At 47.3% G+C, this 19,290-nt stretch overlaps 1 protein-coding gene across 3 annotated transcripts in view; it reads right to left on the bottom strand.

The window, feature by feature from the left end:
* Window positions 1-19,290, bottom strand: part of AFF1 (ALF transcription elongation factor 1) — a 54,932-nt gene that overhangs the window by 26,022 nt on the left and 9,620 nt on the right. For 2 of the 3 annotated variants that reach the window (XM_063415476.1, XM_063415474.1), the window contains exons 2-3: window positions 8,144-8,264; window positions 6,637-7,614 (exon numbers count right to left, since the gene is read on the bottom strand). In XM_063415476.1, coding sequence (XP_063271546.1) covers window positions 6,637-7,614; window positions 8,144-8,264 — 1,099 coding nt within the window. Of the gene's footprint in view, window positions 1-6,636; window positions 7,615-8,143; window positions 8,265-9,144; window positions 9,257-19,290 lie in introns of those variants that run through there. The other variant, XM_063415475.1, reaches the window with a different exon arrangement.

Consider the following 19,290-nt stretch of genomic DNA (forward strand, 5'->3'; position numbering starts at 1 on the left):
ACCAGCAGCTCACCTGTAGACAAGGTCCCTGTGGACAGTTCCACAAGCACACTTAACTCATCCGAGTACACTCCTCTCTTTTCCAAGGCAATACCAAAGTTATTCTACTAAAAAACTGCCACACCACCTTCTCTTCTGCTCCTGCCCACACCTCAACTCAGCAGCTCCAGCCTGTCACTGCCCTCGTCGCAGGTTTGAAAACAAATCAAACCATCCCCATGAGCTTTCTTCAGCTGACATTGAATGATCCTGGCAAGTTAAGCATTTTACATCAAGATACTCAGCAAACAATGGTTGCACTGTCCTGTTCCTGCGTGGGTGCCTGCAGGAAATAAAACATTCTTTAAAGATTTTACACGCTTTTCTAACCCCGAGATGGATTATTTTGCTCAATCTAAAAATAAATACACGGGCCTCCTTGTGTTCAAACGGCGTAAGAAAAACAAATTGCTGTTTTGTCTTTCTTTGCCTGAAGTAGCCGAGGGGGTTGTGTCCTGGGGGAACAGACTGTTGATATGTTTTAATGAAGGATTCGTTACAAAACCTGAGCCACTGACAAAAATTTGTGCATCTCTTGTTAGCCTCCATCTAATAATAATATAACTGAAATCCAAACAGAGTAAGCAAGGAAGTCAAGTGCAGCATCACCTGCACATTGCCATGCAGACCGGGACTCCAGCCAAGGCTGATTGTCTCTCCAGTAAATTGCTCTGCACAAAGAGGCTCCACACAAGAGCCCCTCTCCACTGCAATGACCATCTGCACAGCCGCTCTCAAAAATCCAGTTCTGAGCCCTTGATTCCACAATACTTTCTTACCTACCATCCCCTTAAAGTCTCTCCAGTAAATAATTTTTAATACTGCTGAATGTGAATCTGTAACTGTTGTGTCCATAAAAGGCTGAGGTCGTGTCCCCTTGTTCCCTGCAGAATGAACACACTGCTGTCTCTCAATGTAAGCATTTGGGTGAGAGCAGCAAGCCACTGGCCAGGTGTTTTCTCATTTCCAGTACCACCTCATTGCAATCTATGCTCATAGATAAACCCTTACAGCATTTTGAGTAGCCCAACTCTAGCCTACTCTGGAAGAAAAGCTGGTCACTGCAGCTGAAACAACAAAAGATAAGAAAATAATAACTATGTTTGTTAAGACCATCGAGGAAATTGGGGCTTTTGGTGGTGAGAGACATCCTGTGGTTCTGGGGATCACCTAATTAACTGCTGCTCTCTCAGAAATGTTTCCCTTTGCAAAGACCACTCTCCCTTGGGGAACAAGCCGAGTTAGATTTATGATGGCACCTCCCCTTAATGACTCAGCAAACAGGACCTGGAGATCAGGCTGTCCCAGCTGTTTGAAAGCACCCTCGGCACCTCCCTGCATCACCCACACTGCCAACAAAAGTTTGGGAAATCAAACACACTGAAGGGGCAGGCTGGAGCCTGCAGCAACATCAGCAGCCCCACCCCAGAACCCGGCACAGCTCTGAGCTGCTGGGACAGCCACACAGCCTGGAGGGGAGCTAAAAGCATCAGTCCCCACAGCCCCAGCACCAGGGCTCAAAGGAGAAGGCAAGAGGGAGGGCCGTGAGGAAAGGAAGCTCGTTAGAACATCTAAGGATAGTATTCCCAAAGGAGAAAAAGAGAAAAACACATGTGCTGAAAGGATAGGAATTGTATCTCTCTCCCTAAGAAAATGAAGTTCTTAACTCAGAAGGAGCCTACATGCTATTTTTAAACCTTAATGCAAATGGAAGAAATATCTTCAAATGCTTCCAAACCATGGAACTTAACCTGCAGGGAAAAAAATGGCAGGATATCCTTTTGCTTGCAAAGGCAATATCACTATTGTTTTATAACTGAACTAAATACAAAAAAAGTATTTCTAGATCTGTTGTTTTGTGGATGGAACAGCAAGGTGCCTTATTATTATCACCATTATCATGTCTACACAGATGAAAGTTATCCTCCTCAAGACAAATATTGGACAAGTCTCTTGGAAGCTCCCTTTCTTGCTAAAGACAATGGGAGACCAGAGCAAGTCCTATCCACCAGTTACCTGGTCATTCTTCAATTTTGCATGCTGAACAGTGACCAGGTAACTGGAAGCAGCCTAACTTGCACTTTCAGCTGTAAAAGCAGTGTCCGAGGCTGACACTGCTCCCAGGAGATGTTTGTTACTACCCAGCTGAGCACACGCAGACACTCTCATCCTCTCCTCAGCAGACAGCTCTGTGCACGCAGCAAAGAGCTCACAGCACCCTGAGCTGCTGTGCCAGGTGGGAACACAGGCCAGGCTGGACAGAGCCCTCTAGAACCTTCTTTGCTTATGCTGTATCACAATATTTAAAATCTGCATATAGAAGACACGTGCCTTTGTCATGACTCAAAATGTGAGACTCTTCAAAGACATTTTTATCATTCCCTAAGTTCTGCACTAAAGGCTCCAGACAGTGTCCCCAGAAATTCTTTCTGGCCAGGCCTGCACACTGCAGAGCTGTCAGACACAGTCCCTCTCTGCAGCCAAGGGAAGCAGGAGGTGCTGGGCTAAGGAACTGCTGGCACTGGAGAAGGGATCCTTGTCAGGCAGGTGCAATGGGAAGGCTGCAGGCCATGAGCCTCCCAGGCTCAAAAAGCTATCAGGAAACAAAGCCATGCTGAGAGGATGGGACAGGGGCAGTTCACTGCTTCTCTCTTGTCTGTATAATCTGGAGGGAAGAAATGGCTTTTTTACTTATTTAACATACTGTCTGAATGGCTTGTAATTAAAATGCAAACAAGGAGAAATGACTACAAGAAGTACCAAGACACCAACCAACCTCTGCCTAAGGAAAAGCTTTCTCCATCTTTTCCTGGTGCATCCTAGGGACAGCAAACTGGAGAAGACTACAGACATTTCCAGATTTTCTGTATCACTGTTTCACTGCCCATAATTTCCTTCATACACAATTGCTCAAGTGACGCCAACGTTTGTGTGAAAAGTTCCCAAGAACCAATAGCAAAATACTCCAATCATTTCAGATACTTCAGGGATGTGAGCAGGCAGGTTCGTAATTTGTAGCCGTGATGGACAGGGCTCAACGCCATTTACAGGAGGCAGCCTGCAATCACTACAAGAGCCACAGAGAACAGCCCTGCCAGCCCATCCCTCAGCAGAGGTGCAAGGCAGGCCCACACACGGCTCCCACGGGCCCGGGGGCCTGCCTGGGTGTCCCCTCTGAAGGCAGCTGCCGTGTGCTGCACTTACCTCTGTGAACATGTCTCACTGCCTCCCCACGAGGCAGGGCACGTTTCCTGTTTTCAGACATTGCCTTGTCAGTCCTAATCAGTGTCAAGAGGTTATGGTGTCTTTGTGCTGGCGGCGTCGCCCTGACAGGAAAGAACTTTTAATCTCTTCCCTCGCACCGAGCCAGGAGAAGCTGCAGGCGCTCCCAGGCATAACTCCCTTGGCTCCTCTCCGAAAAATTCTCTCAAGCACTCGGTTGCTTAGCAATATTTGCCTTCCCCCTGTACGGTTCAAACTGGCAACATCTGTCCCTTTGGCACTTTCCACTTGTGCAAGAAACAGTGTGGAGTTTCACAAATCTACAGAGAGCTTGGTGGAGGAGGATTCACGTGAGCCATCAGAGCTGCTTTGGCATTTATTGCTGGTTTCTTTCCAGCCTGGACAGAAAGTGTGGCTTCTTCCAAAGCAGATAGACACAAGGGAAAATCCTCTTTTGCATCCGGTGAGACTCACCTAGTAAATCAAATACAAGCGTCTCCTTCTGTTTACATAACTACACCCACATGCTCTGGCTTGGTTTAGCTAAAAAACCCAAACAAAACACAATCTCCCTTCTATTCAGTAAATGAGAAATACATAAAAAAGATTGGTAGAAAGATGACAATAGCTTAATGCCAGCTACTGGGTATTCATTACATAAGGCCAACAATGCTACATGTCTTTAAAGATCTTCATTTTATGAAAGGGCGCAGGATTAAAACAATATATTTATTTCTACTTTACTGGGTTCACCTGACAGCTCCTGCCAGTAGAAAAACTCAGGTGCCATGAAGAGAAGTCCAGTGAAAAATTATCTGTCTAGAACCGATTTTTTTATATTTGCCATTGAAACATCTTCAAAGGTATTTAGTAATTACTATTTACTATATAACAACCATGTTTTAATTGGTAACCATTGACAAATGTTTACTGAGGAAAACACAGCTCAGCTGTGTGCACCCTGTGCTCCAAGGACAGTACAGTGTTACCAAAAAGACTGATCACGTCTGCTCTGCTTCACTGTTGCTTGCTGCTGTTCCCCATTTGCTTCTCAGTTCAGAGGCAGGACAGTCCTCCTCATTACACGAGGCAATAGGAGCTGTGCCCTAACATACCCAGAATTTGGGAAAACAAAGCCAAATCTTCAACAAGCATCAAGGGCCTTACATTCCCCCATACACCATGCCCTTCCTAGTGCTGGAGGGTTTGTAAACACTGTCCCTCAGAACGGCCTGCCTGCCTCCCCTGCTGTCAGGCCGATTCCCTTTCACACATCACGGTCTGTGTCAATGGAGGCAACACAAGGCTCTTTGTTGGTGCTGCAGCTCTCCCAAAGACGTGGAGAGAGAGAACGGCTTTAAAAGCATCTTTGTTTAGGTGCTGGGGAAGAGGTAAAACCTGGCACATGGAGAGAAGGGATGCATCCGAGCTTCTACGTATGTGCTGTATTTTTAAGCCTTCTCACAACAAATTTGGAAAGATGCCTTAAAGGGACAGTGATGACATTTGAAAGTGAAGGCTTTGACTTGGGGAAGAGGGGAAAGAGCTGTTCAGTGTCTCTGTGGATGCAAAGTGAGTCACTGCACTGCTATCCACTGTGGATTCACCCACTCTGCAGTGAAACCATGTGCCTATTTGGCCTGGAAGGCTGAACTTTCCAGTGTTCCCATGAGCAGAAGCTGTCAATAACGAATTCACAGCTCCAGGTAAAACACTGCCTTAGAAATTCAATTAACCACAACACATGTGGAGGAAATGGCTTTCCTAAGTCACGTCAAGGGAGATGACAGGAAAAACTGTATTTGGCATGTGGCTGTTCAGTAAACTGGGGCCAAGGAGTTCGGGGGAGAAGAGGGAAGAACAGCAGAGTTTCTGCTACTCCAAACCTTTTTATTGTGTTTTTACTTTGTCACAGATCAAACAGAAGGAACATGAGCAGTGCTACTCCTGCACTGGCAACTGATGGATTTTCATGAGCATTTGGACTCGGACTCACGTGCTCAACAGAAAGTGAGAAAAATGTTTCATTCAGCACACAGCATCATAGCTAATACTGCCTTACCAAAATGAATATGAAACCACAGTTACATGAGATGACAGAAGTATGGGGATAGGAAAAGAGATAAGACAATAATGCAGATGTGACAGTAAGATAATGCAGAAGATGATGCCCTGCACTGCTTTATTTCTCTCCCAGGGGTAAAATCTGGTTAAGCAAATAAGGTAATGTGGACCTCAGTGAACTTCCTGTTTTGAGGTGTGATGTGCAATGAAAAACCTACTTGGTAGCAAATAAAGTCCCTCAGCATGAAAGTATTTCACAACTTCTCAACAATGTCATTTTGACAGTTTCCTCTCATTTCCCACAAGATACTGCCTACAGCCATTTGCAGATGATCCACACCTTTTTCCACGAAAAACAGACTGCACCCACACTCTTCCTTTCCATTACAAAGTTGGCAAAACGCAATTTGAAGCAATCTCCATAGCTCTCCTTGTCCAGCTGCCTCAGGACCATGGGATCCCACATCCCACAGGGCACAGCAGTAACCCGAGGGCTGAAGGATGAGCACAGTAAATCTCCAAAATGCACCAGGGGACCAGGTGCCTTTGAGCTCACGAGGAGGCCGAGCCACGGGGCAGGCAGAGTCAGAGTGCTGGTCCCTTGGCACAGCTGAACTGGGCTTCAAAGGGCACAGGGAAAGGAGCTGCATCTGCTGAACAACACACGTGCAGTGCTGCTCCTCCTCTCCCACCGCTTCACCAGTCAGGGCTTCTGCCCCCACCCCACACCACAAATCAGAGGTGACCTCGGGCCAGCTAAAACAGATGGAGTACAATAAGGAAACTTGCAGTACCAAGCCATACTTCCCTGTGGGTCTACAGTGGGATTTTACAAACTTACACAGGAGAATCCTGTGGTGTTCACAGCCCCTTATCACAAAGCCCACGTGACCACAGAACTGACAGCACTGCTGGCTGTCCCAGTACTCAGTGAGGATCTGGGGCCTTCACCCACCAGCCCTCAGAGTCCTGGCACTCTGCATCAACACTTATCTTCTCATCATATCATCTCCCCCTTCTTTTCAACAAGCCTTAGAGGAAAACCAAAATTATGGGCACAGAGGCAGACTCGAACCGCAAAATCCGCTGCAGCCTCACTGAGAAAACAACAGAAAAAACACAGGAAGTGTCACATTTTCACCATCCAAACAGGTATCTCACACCCAGGTCAGCCTCAAATTGCACCTTCCAAACAGGGTAACACACACACAGAGTCATCACTGGCTCTAGCAGTCACTGCTCTTTGATGATCTGTTCTCCCACAGTCAAACTTACCCTGCTCCAACAGAGACCCCCAAAAACTGCACTCACCTCTATGGGCTCGGAAAGGGTTTCAAATTTGGATAGTTCTGCTTTGGCTTTTGCCTTCAAATTGGAGAGATCTTCATCGGTCTCTTCCTTGGGCTCAGGAGTTTCCAACTTGGATAGTTCAGCTTTAACTTTTGCCTTCAAATCCAAGACATCCTCATTGGGTCCTTCATGGTATTCCTCCAGGAGAGGTTTGAGCTCCAGGGATTCAAACGGTGCCTGGTCTTGGCCATCCATGGGTCTGACATAGGCAGTTGGTTTCTGCTGCATTGCACTGGCTTTCGATGTCAAAGAAGGGGGGAAAGTCTGAGAGGAAGGCTGAGTGGTGCTGGTCAAGGTAACGGCTGGGCTGTCCCGACTTTCCTTCTCCTGTGATCCTGTCACCAAGTCCTGCAATGATTTGGTTTGACTGCAGGTTGACCCACGACTTTTGCTGCTGTTCTGTGACCTGGAATTGATCTGCTGGCTGGAATGTAGAGGTGAGAGGGGTGCCACGGGAGAAGACAACAAGCATGGCAGCAATGGGGAAAGCGCCAGAGGGGAGGTGTGCAGGCTCCGAGCACGACCTTCCCCGCTGCCGGGCTTGTTGTGGCCGTGAGGAAAACGCCCCTGAGCATCGCGGCCGTGCTCCTGGCCCTGGCCCCGGGCGCTGGGCAAGCCGCGGCGCTTGCTGGGCACACCTGGAGCTGGCTCTGCTCCCGGCTGTGCCTTTGGGCAGTGGCTGGAGTGGCCGGGAGCGCGAGGGGGCACTGCCACGGGTGCCAGGGGGGGGCGGTGGGCCGGCTGCTGGCACGGGGGCGGCAGTGTGCGGACGGCCTTCCCGGGGAGGCCATCGGGCTGCCCGGGGGGAAACACGGGGGCAACGCTCGCTGGAATTCCTATCAGGCTTTGACAAGATTGGTTGCTCATGAACTCCTTGACCTCCTCATAATTGCCCAGCATGTTCTGAATTCGGCTTGACAACTCATCTTCTTTATTAGTCTGCAACAGAAAACAAGGAGGTGGACATTTCAAAAGCCCTCCAAGAGACCCAGCTCAGGAACAGACATTCTTCAGAATCTTAACTTAACCACCACACATCACCATGAGTGATGTCAGGCGAGCTTATCTCGATCCTGCAAACCTCTCCAAAGCAGACAGGACTGCTCGAGCCACTCTCAGCTATTCCAAGCCATGGTGCACCTGCAGCCTCCAGGAGTGCTAACTTCAGATTTGTTTGTTATATTGTTTGTTATATATATTGTTATTTGTTGTCATACTTCAGGCAGACACGCAGCCAAGCTGCTCCTGAGCACTCTCCCTCAAACTACAGGAGGCCAACCCAAAGTCCACACTGCTCTTGCACAACCAAGAGATCCAAGCACATACTCTGGGGAATTGAAATGAAGCAGATGGGAAGATGCTGTGTGTGTGTTTATCATGCTCAGGTCTGCTATGCCCTGTGCAAAGCCACGGCTCTCCTCTTCCACCCCAACCCTCTACCCTCCTCTCTTCCCCACACCATTATTACCTTGTAGGGCTCTGCAAAGAGGGGAGTCTTCTCAGAGAACTGCTTTTTGTCTTCCAGAGCCTCCTGACTCCGCCTCTCTTTCTCTCGAATCCGCAGCAAGTTTCTGTCCTCATTGCACAAGCTTCAGGAAGGAGAGAGAGGAAGGATGGTTAACTTTGCACACCAGTGTTATCAACAGGTATCTACTTTGTACAGAAACCCTGGTTTCAGACAATGGCATACATCCACAATGAAAGTAATTTTGAAATCCATGGGATGGTTACAGCTGACAAATCGGTTCCATCAAGAATTTGCTGCACAACACAGTAATGTGGCACACAAGATACATGCATCTTTCTCAGTGATTTCAGCTCCTGATACCGTTCTTCAAGAACAGTGGGAAGGAAAAAGCTATCCATCCATTTCATTGTGAAGCAAATTGAGGAGCAGTCAGTGGGGGTGACAAGCACACCAGCTGGCAAATCCATTTGCAAAAATAAGTGTGAAAAACTACCATTCTTGTTCTTCAGACTTCCACTCCAATTCTTCACCCAGGAGCAAAAGAGATTCCAAATTATTTTGAAGGTGTTGCCACTTCCAAAGAATTAACTTTGCCTACTTGGCAAAAAACAAGGCAACATGACTTGGCAATAAACAGGCTTGAAAGCTGCTCACCAGGAAACCCATGTAGTTGCATTTAAAGCAATCATGCAAACATATTTAGAAAGGTCTCAGAATCTCAGAAAGCACCAGGTCAAATCCCCCTGTTCCTTCTCAACCACATCTGCATGCACTCAACTCCACCAGCCCCACACCAAAGCACCAATAAACCTGTGTCACATGCACAGCAGAAAGACTTCATGGGGAAAAAAGTGCTTTAAACTAGACCTTGCCAGTGAAATTGTACTGCAAACCAAGGGAATCTCTTGCTCTAATCTTTGTAGACATTGGGGAAGGGAAAGCATGCAGCATCTCTCTCCTGTCCTATTTCTACTCTACTGCACAGTCTGCTGTATACATACAATGCCTACACTCTTCTTCATACTCGCCAGTTCTCCAGTGTCCTTTGCAAGGGAAGAGCCTCGTCCTCCTCACCAGTGACATCGTCCCAAATGCCACACCAGTAGCCACCTACTGAAAGTTTAATCATCCCTGGAGGAGAGGCAGAGGACTGGCTTTGCCGTGGCAGTTAACCGAGAGGTCTGACTGCTGCAGGGGGGTTTCTGACTCAAGAGGAGCTCTGGAAAATGATGCTGACAGATGGCAGATTTCTATATATGGAACTGCAGCAAGGATGTACTGGTACCACTAAGGCTTTAGAAAAACATGTTCAGGGGTTAGCCTGTGCACGTTTAGCATAGTTTCCAAGTTTGCTAGTGCCAAACTGTTTCCAAATATAGTGAAACAGAAGAGCCCAGTAATATCTGTGTACCCTACTTCTGCAAACAATTTTCAACGTTCATAAAAGAAAAAAGAAGAAAGCAGGAATCACAGACCACTGCTTCAGTAAATACATACAACCCTTCTGTAATAAACTGTATAACAGAACCATTTCCCCTGTGCATCTGATGTCACTTTGCATGTCAGCAATTTCCTATCTATAAGCAGTTAGTCGGGCAGCTGCACGGTGTGTGCCAGAAAAGCTTTGTGCAGTCAGGTGTGGGAAACACACCAAATGCACAACAGAAAAACTTTGGAAAAATTGTAAGGCAAACCAGAAGCAATCTTGGCTATATCTACTGTCTGAAATTGTATGCTTGCAAATGATTTTTTAAAGTCAATGTGTTTCACAAAAAGGCAGGCCAGATATTATGACCCTGAAAATTGCTTTTTACTAAAACACTGTGCTTACATCCATGTGGATTACGGATGTCCTTCTATTTCTAGGTTGGCAAGCACCCAAACTCAGAGTAATCAAGTTGTTTTGCTCAGAGGTTCTGATCACATTCAAACAGAAGGAAAACCCTAAACCACTTGAGTGTCTCACAACAATATTTATGATGAGAAGTAGCTATGTTTCCTATATGTACCCTGACACTGAATGTAAAACAACTTAGGTGCTGCTTGCTGCAAAGACAGCAGCTGTAATACCTCTAAAGGCCTTTTCTTTCCCTGAACCCTCCTTGACCCCAAGCTCTCTTCCCAGCAATAAATTCTTTCTACAGAGCGTGGAGGGGGGAGAGGGGAAGGGCAGGGACACCGCCTGTTTGCCACAGTGCCAGGTCCTGGAGGTTTCAGAGGAGACAAAGGTGCCTGCTCGGGAACATCCCACGGACACGGGTGCTGGCACAGGAGCACCGGGCAGTGCTCAGTGAGGTCAATCCTCATTCCCTCACGGCTACAGTGGCCAGGGCTGCGGGCCATGCACAGCCAACTGCCCCTGCAGCCAGGCTGGTCATTCTGCTCCCCTCTGCTGCTCAGGATCGCCATCCACCCTCTGCCTCCCTCTCCGAATCAGTCAATTTAATTTTCATTCAGAGTTTTCCTCCAACTTCATGAACAGAAGGAGCTACAGTTTCAAAAGCAGAAGGATAAGGGAAAAAAACCACTAAGTAGCTATTTATTTAATAATACAGTTGACAGCAGCAGCCTATCCTTCTCTAAGTTGAAGACAAGATCTTAAACTTCCTGAAGACGAGAGCTAAAACCTCTTCCAATTCTGTTTTATCAGATAGGTCTCATGAAAACCTTTGGAAGCCTGGGCTCTGCTGTAGCTCCCACGGCAGCTACCCTAAGGTCAGGTGTCAGGAAGCCAGGCAGAAAGGCTCTGAGACCCAGGGGCAGCTCGGGCCCTGCGTGGCCCCGTGCCAGGAGGGGAGGAGGTCTCCTGTCCCACAGGCACCAGCAAGGAAAGCCACGGAGACGCCGTCTGCAGGCTCCAGCAGGGCACACAGCCCCAGCCCTGCTGCTGCCAGAGCTGCTGGGAGAACCCCAGCTCCTGCTCCTCAGGAACCTCCTCAGGCTCGCAGCTTTGATATTCAGATTTTCCTAGAATGAGAACTCAAGAAAAACCTCAAAACCACCCCCAAGCCCTTCCTTACTGGTTTGCGAAAATGCTTTGGGAAACTGGACCTCGAGCCTTGGCACCAACACAGCAAGCAACAGGAGCCTGGGAGTTGGGGGATGCATGCACAAATCACCCCACCTCATCCCTTTGCTGCCTTTCCTTTATGGAAACATCGACAAGATGTGACTTGTTGAATCTTTTCAGTTCTGTTTCACATCACACACTATTTCTCAGAAAACACAGTTTGAACACACACAAGTGATAAGAGAAACACACAGGGCAGAAGTACAACAGATGGCAGAGTTAGTCAATAATTTTCTGCACCATCATTATCATCAATCAGCTTCCCAAAAATACATGTCTTCACCCTGAAGTGATATGAATTGGAATTAGCTTTTCAGGAGTTTGCTTCCTCTAGCTCGTTCAGCTCACCGCACCTATCCAGCCCTGTTACCTGACTGTACAGCAGGGGCATGAGACCCACTGAGCAAGGGATCACGCCTCACAGCCCACCTGTTTATCCACGACTGTAAGAAACCTCCTGTCAAATATTTTTAAACAAAAAAAAATTCCAAGAAAATGCAGCACTGCTGCAACCTTTTCTTCAAAGCATATGAGAAAATGATCCTGAATATACCTCTTTTTCTGTTTTAAATACAGAGCCCTCTAGATTGCACAAAAAAAAATGAAGCAGAGAAGGCTGGGATGTTGTAACAGGCAAAAGGGAACTGCCACTTTACTTAAGTAGAAGCTAAGCTGCCTTTTGCCAGAAAAAAAAAAAAGCAGTTCTACTTTTGTAACATTAATCATCTTCTCACTCAGCCTATCCTATGGTAATCTTTGGGTTCAAATTCTTACTTATTTGTTTCCTCCCACTGTTGCCAAGTTTAAAATTATATTCATTACTCAGCCATTAAAAGGCTTTTGCTTCCTTTCAGCATCAATAGGCCTTTGATCATCAAGCAGTTCCCAGGAGTAAGCCTCATCTTTTCCCGAGAAGAACTGAGCCCCTGGAGCGCCCAGTGACCTCAGCAGGAACGGGGAACTCTCAGATGTTCTTCAGACGGGACAGATCCTCCACAGACTGAGCCTAAACCCGAGTGCAAATGGATAAGCACTTAAAAACACACCCCAAGATTTCCCAGCCTGTGGGCCACAAACCACTGAAGTCTCAGAAGAGGAAAAAGCAGATTTGTCAAAAGATTTGGCAAAGAACTGTCAGTAACAACCTCTTCTGTGACTACTCAAGAAAGGGAAACAAGTGAAAAGTTTATGACTTGGACTTTCCCTCACACCCTGAAATGTTTAAAATCTAACTATTATTTAGTCATAAACTGCCACGTACAACAGCAACTTAGGAAATCTGGAAAAATGTGACAATTATAGAGCATGTAACTATGGTGCCATAGCTAAAGACCTGAACAAACCAAGAGGCACCATCTGCACTTGTGATGCTGCAGAAATGAAGTCTCTAAAGCAGCCTAGGCTTTCAGCCTCTCCCCGTGTAGATGACGTTAATAGAACAGTCAGAAAATGTGTTAATTATAGGTTAGACAGGGAACACCAAAGCTGTCATTCTCCATCTAAATGCAAATACACTAGAAGGGCTTTTAAGAAGGTGTGATTGTGTGAAGTGTAATTACAAGGAAAGCAGACAAGGAGCTGATGAATTTAAGGCTTTGTTTGTTCTGGATGTGGCAGGCAAAGCAGGAAATGTGAAAAATTTAAATCACCGGGTATGTGCAACGAAAAATCCTGCCCACTGCACACGGCAGTCTCAGGCACATCCCAGGAGCTCCCGAGCCACGTGTGAGTGCCATCCTGCCCCGAAGGCACGCGTGTCTTTGCGGGTAGGGGAGTGGAGATCTGCAGCTCGGGTGCTATTTCAGTGACCGGCTATGCAGGACAGAGCCAAAGCTGCTGGGGCTCGGCTGCAGCGAAGGAGCAGCTCTAGAAGGGCAGCCTGGGGTGGGACCCGAGTCCAGGACGAGTTCCCCGACTCTAAGAGCCCTCTCACAGCTGCACACCAGGCAGCCTTGACTGCGGTGACCCAGCCGCGACAGCACTGAGCTTCCCTGGGAGCAGCTTCTGCAGGCAAGAGGAGCCGTCCGTGTCTGTTCTCGCTTCATCAGCAAGGATCAAAGTTAGCCTTGTCAGGATACACACAAGACAGTTGCCCAAATGGGTTTACTTTGCAGAGGTGACGGTGAATAATCAGTTATTCTAAACTTCACTCTCTGTATCAAAATGGGAGGCTTCAGTTTAACTCATCTGCACTGCTCTGCTGCACAGCTGAGCAAACATTTTCACACAGCCCCAAGTGCCTCCTCCCATCGAGAGCTCTCAGCCCCTGGGCCAGTGTGGCCAGGCTCAGCTGGTGCACGCAGATCCCTCTGACAGCGTGCGACATCCTGGCTTTGTCTGAGAACCCACTCCCATTCCCTGCCGGGCAGATCCTGCTCCAACCGAGAGGGGACTCGGGCTCACCCACCATTGTCTCACAAGTGACCTTTTCCCATTTTTATGGATTTAAAAGTCAGCTGCAGTCACGGAGTCTCTCATCTACAAAATGCAACCTGGCTTTACTCCCGACTTGCCAGAGGGCGAGCACAGGGAGGCTGGCACAGCGGGAGGCTGGCACGGCAGGGTCCCGGCACGGCAGGGTCCCGGCACCGCAGGGTCCCGGCACCGCAGGGTCCCGGCACCGCACGGTCCCGGCCCTGTGCCCCAGCAACTGTTCCAGCGGCTCCTTCCCTGCCTCTGCAGCACCTGGAGCTTGCTGCACCCTGGATTTCTCCTCTTGATGAAAACAGAGGTAAAGCACTTGCAATTCCTGTGAGTTCAGCATGTAGACTTGAACTCACACGTGGCCATGTCAGAGCAGCACAGGGGCAAGCTGGATTAAGTCAGAGCTCAGGTAGCAGGAAGGCAGCAAGAAAAATTAATGTGAGTAGACCCATTAGAGACTCAGTTTGACACGTTCCGCTCTCCACCAGGATTAAGAGCACTTGGAACATCTCTCACTACTTGGGAATGGACTGCCCTGCAGCATTACTGCCTCCCACAGTGTTTCTTCCTCTTGATTATCTCCATGTCACTTACAATAAAAAACATCATGCATTTCTCCCGATTGTTTGAGTCAGCCTGAGACACATAAACAAATTTAACTCATTGTCTTACAAACCCCAGCTCAAGAAGATTATGTGACTGAAGTAAAATCGGTGGAAGAGTGCCAAATCTCCAGTTTGGTAAAGCCTGGCCAGATCCTCCAGCACCCTGCACTTGGCTTCAGCTGTTACCTGTAAGCCCAATCTTTCTGGCAGGGCTCTTTCATCAGCTGCATGAGCACAGGAGCAGGGCAACCACCACGTGGTGAGCAGCAACCCTTCCGAGCATGTACAGGTGTGCACAAGTGCCCAGCACGGGGAGAGGCTGTTCCCCAGAGGAAACACAAAGGCAGGACAGCGGGATTTCATTAACTCACTAGGGCTAGCACAGCATCAGTGCCTGTAACGCTGGCACGGCAGACTCCAGCAGCCAGAAGAGGTTCTCAGCTGCTGCCCCAGCAGTCTGAAGGCTCTCCTCAGAGCAGTGGTGCATGAAACCTCCCACTGGACCCATCTGCTCCCAATTCCTCCTCTCAATGGCAGGAATCCAGCACCTGGGACGAGCTGTTGTAGGCTTGTCTGGGAAAATGCATAGTGTACAACCTACATTCTACCTTATATAAAACATATCCTCCCTGTTCATTTGCTTTTGCCTTGAAATACCTTTTTTGCTGTTCTTGTTGTTCAGTAAAATCAGTATGTTTAAATGCAGCAAGAGAACTGTGCGTTTGCAGTAGCAATGCACAAAAAGCAGGACGTAAAAATGAAATCAGGTTTTTATTTCTTTAAAGTATGCTGTAAAACAATGTCCTTTGCTGGCAAACCATGAGAAATTAGGTTAAAAGGTAATTGCAAACTAGTAATATTTGAAAGGGAGCCAAATAATTAAGGGATCAAGAAAAAGCATTTTTATCTTTAATAATAATTTCCTAGACCTATTTTAATCCCCTTTTTCACACAGTTGCAACATTTTGATTCACACACATTTCCACCTTATTGGTTATAGGAAACTAAACCATGCTTGCTTAGGCCCACTGTTTCTTCCCACCCAATATGTAAGCATTTTATTCCTGATGTAGCACAGAAATGCTCAGTCAAGCAAAGCCCAGCAGTCCCCTCCAACCCAGTTACAGTTTCTCCAGCATCCTCATAAAAATGATAAGCCTTTGAAAAGACTCTCAGATAAAAGGTCTTAAGATTAAAAAGCAAATTACAGCAATGTAAAAGAAGAAAAATAACAATCCAGGTGATACCAGCTGTTAAATTTCAGAAAATTAATGTTTAATTTTCCATGTGAATTAATTTTGCAAGTTGAATCAAAGATTCAAGTTTTACAATCTTTTTTACTACCCTAGTTCTTTGAGAGGATACTGAAATGCTTACTTCATGTGGAGGAAGTCAAATGCAGTAAATTTTCTATTTTAGGACTACACTAAAACTATTCAAGTGGACATGCTTTTTGTTCATTGATTTTACAGAATTTCCTAAATGCCCCTAGCAATACCCCAACATTATTGTGCTGCACTACATTAAAAAAAGAATTTCAACAAGATAGAGAGTTAGCAGAAGAAAACGCAAAATGTTTAGCGAGCAGCCGCTTCATGGGTGTGCACTTTAAATCCCTTCTCACACAGCTACCATCCCTGCACACCCGGCCCAGGGAATGTCTTTAATTATTAATTAGTTCTTTCATACTTTCATAAGAATTAGCAGCAAACATCACGCATGAAAGGTTTCCTATCCGTTTGAGTTTTCACTTACATAACAGCATGTACCAAGTAACAGGTTGGACAAGTCTTATCTGCATAGCAAGGACTACGTAGAAGCATAACAAGATTAGCAATGTTTGCTGAAAGGATCTGTTTATATGCTGAAAAGCCTATTTAAATACCTTTCCTGCACTCTCTGCCAGACTCTAATTATTCCAGAAGTATTTTCTAATTGTTTTCATCCATACACAGAAGGGCCTGCTAACTTTCCTACGATTTGTATCTGTTTTTCAATTTATTAAGAGGTGCACATCTCTGTAGCCGACTACTCTGTGCTGGGGTTTCAAACTGCAATCGAATCATCAGCCTGAACAAAGCATCTCATTGTCATTCGAAAGAACTTGGCAAGTGTTCAATCTAAGCAGGAGCAATAATCCATGACAGGGTGCATCAGGCAGGTACTGATGCATGCCTAATGCACTCTGCAAAGCATATACCCCTCCAAAATACACTCTGAAGTATCTTATCTTTCCTTCTTGCTTTTTAAGAATATTTACGTAAGCTGTTACTTTTAGCAACTACAAAAAGCTGTCCCTTTAAAGAATAACAATAAAATGGATACAAATACTTTCACCCTTCGATTCTGTACACATTTTTCCAACATCTTTCTGATTTTCGAATTAAAAAATTCAAAAACCAAAAAACCAAACCAAAGCAACAGCAACAAAAAAGATCGAAACAAAGCCATTTGCAGCACATCGTGTGCACATGTGTTTAACAGGCGCCTGCTTTCCCTGGGTGTGAGGCAGGCAGGTGCTCGGCTGCCCCACCGTCAGGCACACCGGGTGCGGGCAGTGGGAGCAGCACCCCGGCTCGCACCAAAAGCAACAGGCAGCTCCCGTTCCCACGGCACTGCCGGGGCCACTGCAAACACTGGAAAGCTCCGAGCGCCGCTGCAGCCCGCTCCGGGTGTGCCCCGGGGCGCAGGCCAGCCCGCGGGCCCGCCGTGCCCCAGCCGTGCCCCGGCCCTGCCGAGAGGGCTCCAGCAGCACCGGCTCCGCGGGCCGGTGGCTCGGGCGTGCTTGCCGAGGCAGCCCCGGGGAGCCAGGCACCACATCCCGGGGAAGGGGAGTGCGGGGGGACGCAGCAAGGCCCGCTCCAAAGCACTCACCTCTCCGCCCTGAGCAGCGTGTACAGAACGCGCTCCCTGCTAGCCGTGCCCTGCGCTGCGGAGCACACAGCTGGACACCAAACCCACAGCCAGCTGAACATCTAACAGCTCATGACTGGTTCACCTGCTGCTGCCTCACCTTCAGGTGAGATACCTGAAGGACGGTTTTCCTAAAGACTAACGTATCCTGAAAGGCTTGCAGCAGCACCCAAAAATGATCCTGTCAGTGTGTCTCTGAGCACATCTCCTTGGCTGCTTAAAAACAGGAGGTATTTTTTGTGAACCACGTAACACAGCAAACCCCATGATTTTCACAGGGAACCAGAGGGACAATGCATTTTCTAGCTGAAATAGCAAACTACTACATACCAGGAGTTATCTGCCAATAATTGGGCAATGTGCTGATTAATACTTTTTCTGGGTTGCCTAAGGACACTGCATGCATGAGTATCTCACCACTATCAATTAATCACTCTTTGTGCTTTTATCCTGGTAGAATTTACATGTTGCACACAGTGAATACCCTGAATGAGGCAATTTCTACCTCCAAAAGCACTTACTATTGTCATTTTATTTGCCCTGCTTAGCCCGATGCTCAGATTGGCAATAAATCATCGTTCCTAGCAGCTGAAGTGTTTAGTGTCTTTCATTCAATATTCTTTCCTCCTCCCTGTTCCCCCTGGAAGTACAGTAATCATGTGCTGAATAGTCATTTACAGCACTGCAATTAAGAGATTATTCCATTAGGCTCTGTATTTCTATCCGGTTTTATGTTTCCATTAAAAGCACTTTGTTAAACAATTGAGCAACAACTTAATGCAACAGCAGGAGCCTCACGAGCTGATGCCTGTCAGGCAGAGCCCAAGATGGGCAGGAGGTGCTCACGGGTTCACAGAGAGACCCTCTTTTAGACAGGATCCCAAAACCAGGGAGAGGACAGACAGCACGGAGCAAAACCTGACAGTCAAAGGAAGTCACGTCTGCCCAGGCAATGACTGCGGTGATTTCACACCGAGCTTGTGGCCAAGGCTGGAAAATCACACCAAAGTGCCGCAGAAATACACGTGAGGAGTTTCACCAGGCATACCCAGCACTGTGTCCACTCCGTGGTGGCTCAGGGCACCTTCCAGGGAATACATCACACTCTGATAATGCCCTTCCAAGCCTCTGTCCTTACAGAGTACTCTCACGGCAACAGCCAAGGAGTTCCTGTCCTCACCACCGCGGTGGCAGGAGACTCGCAAGGAGAATGATTCAGCACTGTCCCTGCCGGGGCTCCTCATCGCTGCCCTCCCACGCAGGTTCCAGCAGTGCTCACTCCCTGCCCCAGGGTGCGGCAGAGCTCTGTGCTCTGCTCACCCCACAGTGACCACTGCACCCAGCTCTGGAGAAGGCCTGGCGTTCTCACAAGCAGGCTGCTGCACTTCTCCTCACTCCTGACTGTCTGCCAGAGCCACATCCAGTGCCAAGCACAGAAAGGCCCCTGAACACCCTATGTCCAAGCAGACAGTCCCTGCATCACCACAGGGATGCTCTGACTCAGGATTGCTTCACCTCTCTGTACTCTCTCCATGGCCCCGAAATTCATTAATGAAACATCCACAAACAGAATGAGTAACACCCCTGACAGCAGCTAACAGCTCACAAAACCCAGGCAACATCCAGCCAAGTCATCTGTAGAAAGCTAAGTTCTTTCAAGAAAATGCAAGTTGATCACAGTAATTTGGAACCATGGAATAACATTCTCCACATTTTTTAACGCATTTGGTAACTTTTCCAGCTTGCTCAATTACTTGGCTACCACAGTGACTGCAAAAGAGTAAAATTCTGCAAAGCAAAACTTGCCATAAGTATTTCTGGAAGCCACTTGAAAAAAGGGAGTAAGGAAAGAGTCTCCCTATTTATGCATTTTTCTATTCCTCTTGAAACTTTCATAAATCCTCAGAACAGCTCTTAGAGTCCTTCCCAACTAGCAAATTGTGCCTTAACTGCCCATTTTTTCACTCAACAGCCCTGCTTAGAAATGTGGTGCTTGTTGTGATGCATACAACAGAGAAAGAACACAGGAAATTGTAAGGTTAATATCCCTCCCTTTTCTACATCTCTTTTTTCTGTCATTCCTCAAGCTGTGAATCAGGAATCCGTTTTGAGCTTGTACACATGCAAAACCCATT

The sequence above is a fragment of the Prinia subflava genome, chromosome 18 (genome assembly GCF_021018805.1).
Source record: "Prinia subflava isolate CZ2003 ecotype Zambia chromosome 18, Cam_Psub_1.2, whole genome shotgun sequence".
NCBI classification, from domain to species: domain Eukaryota; kingdom Metazoa; phylum Chordata; class Aves; order Passeriformes; family Cisticolidae; genus Prinia; species Prinia subflava.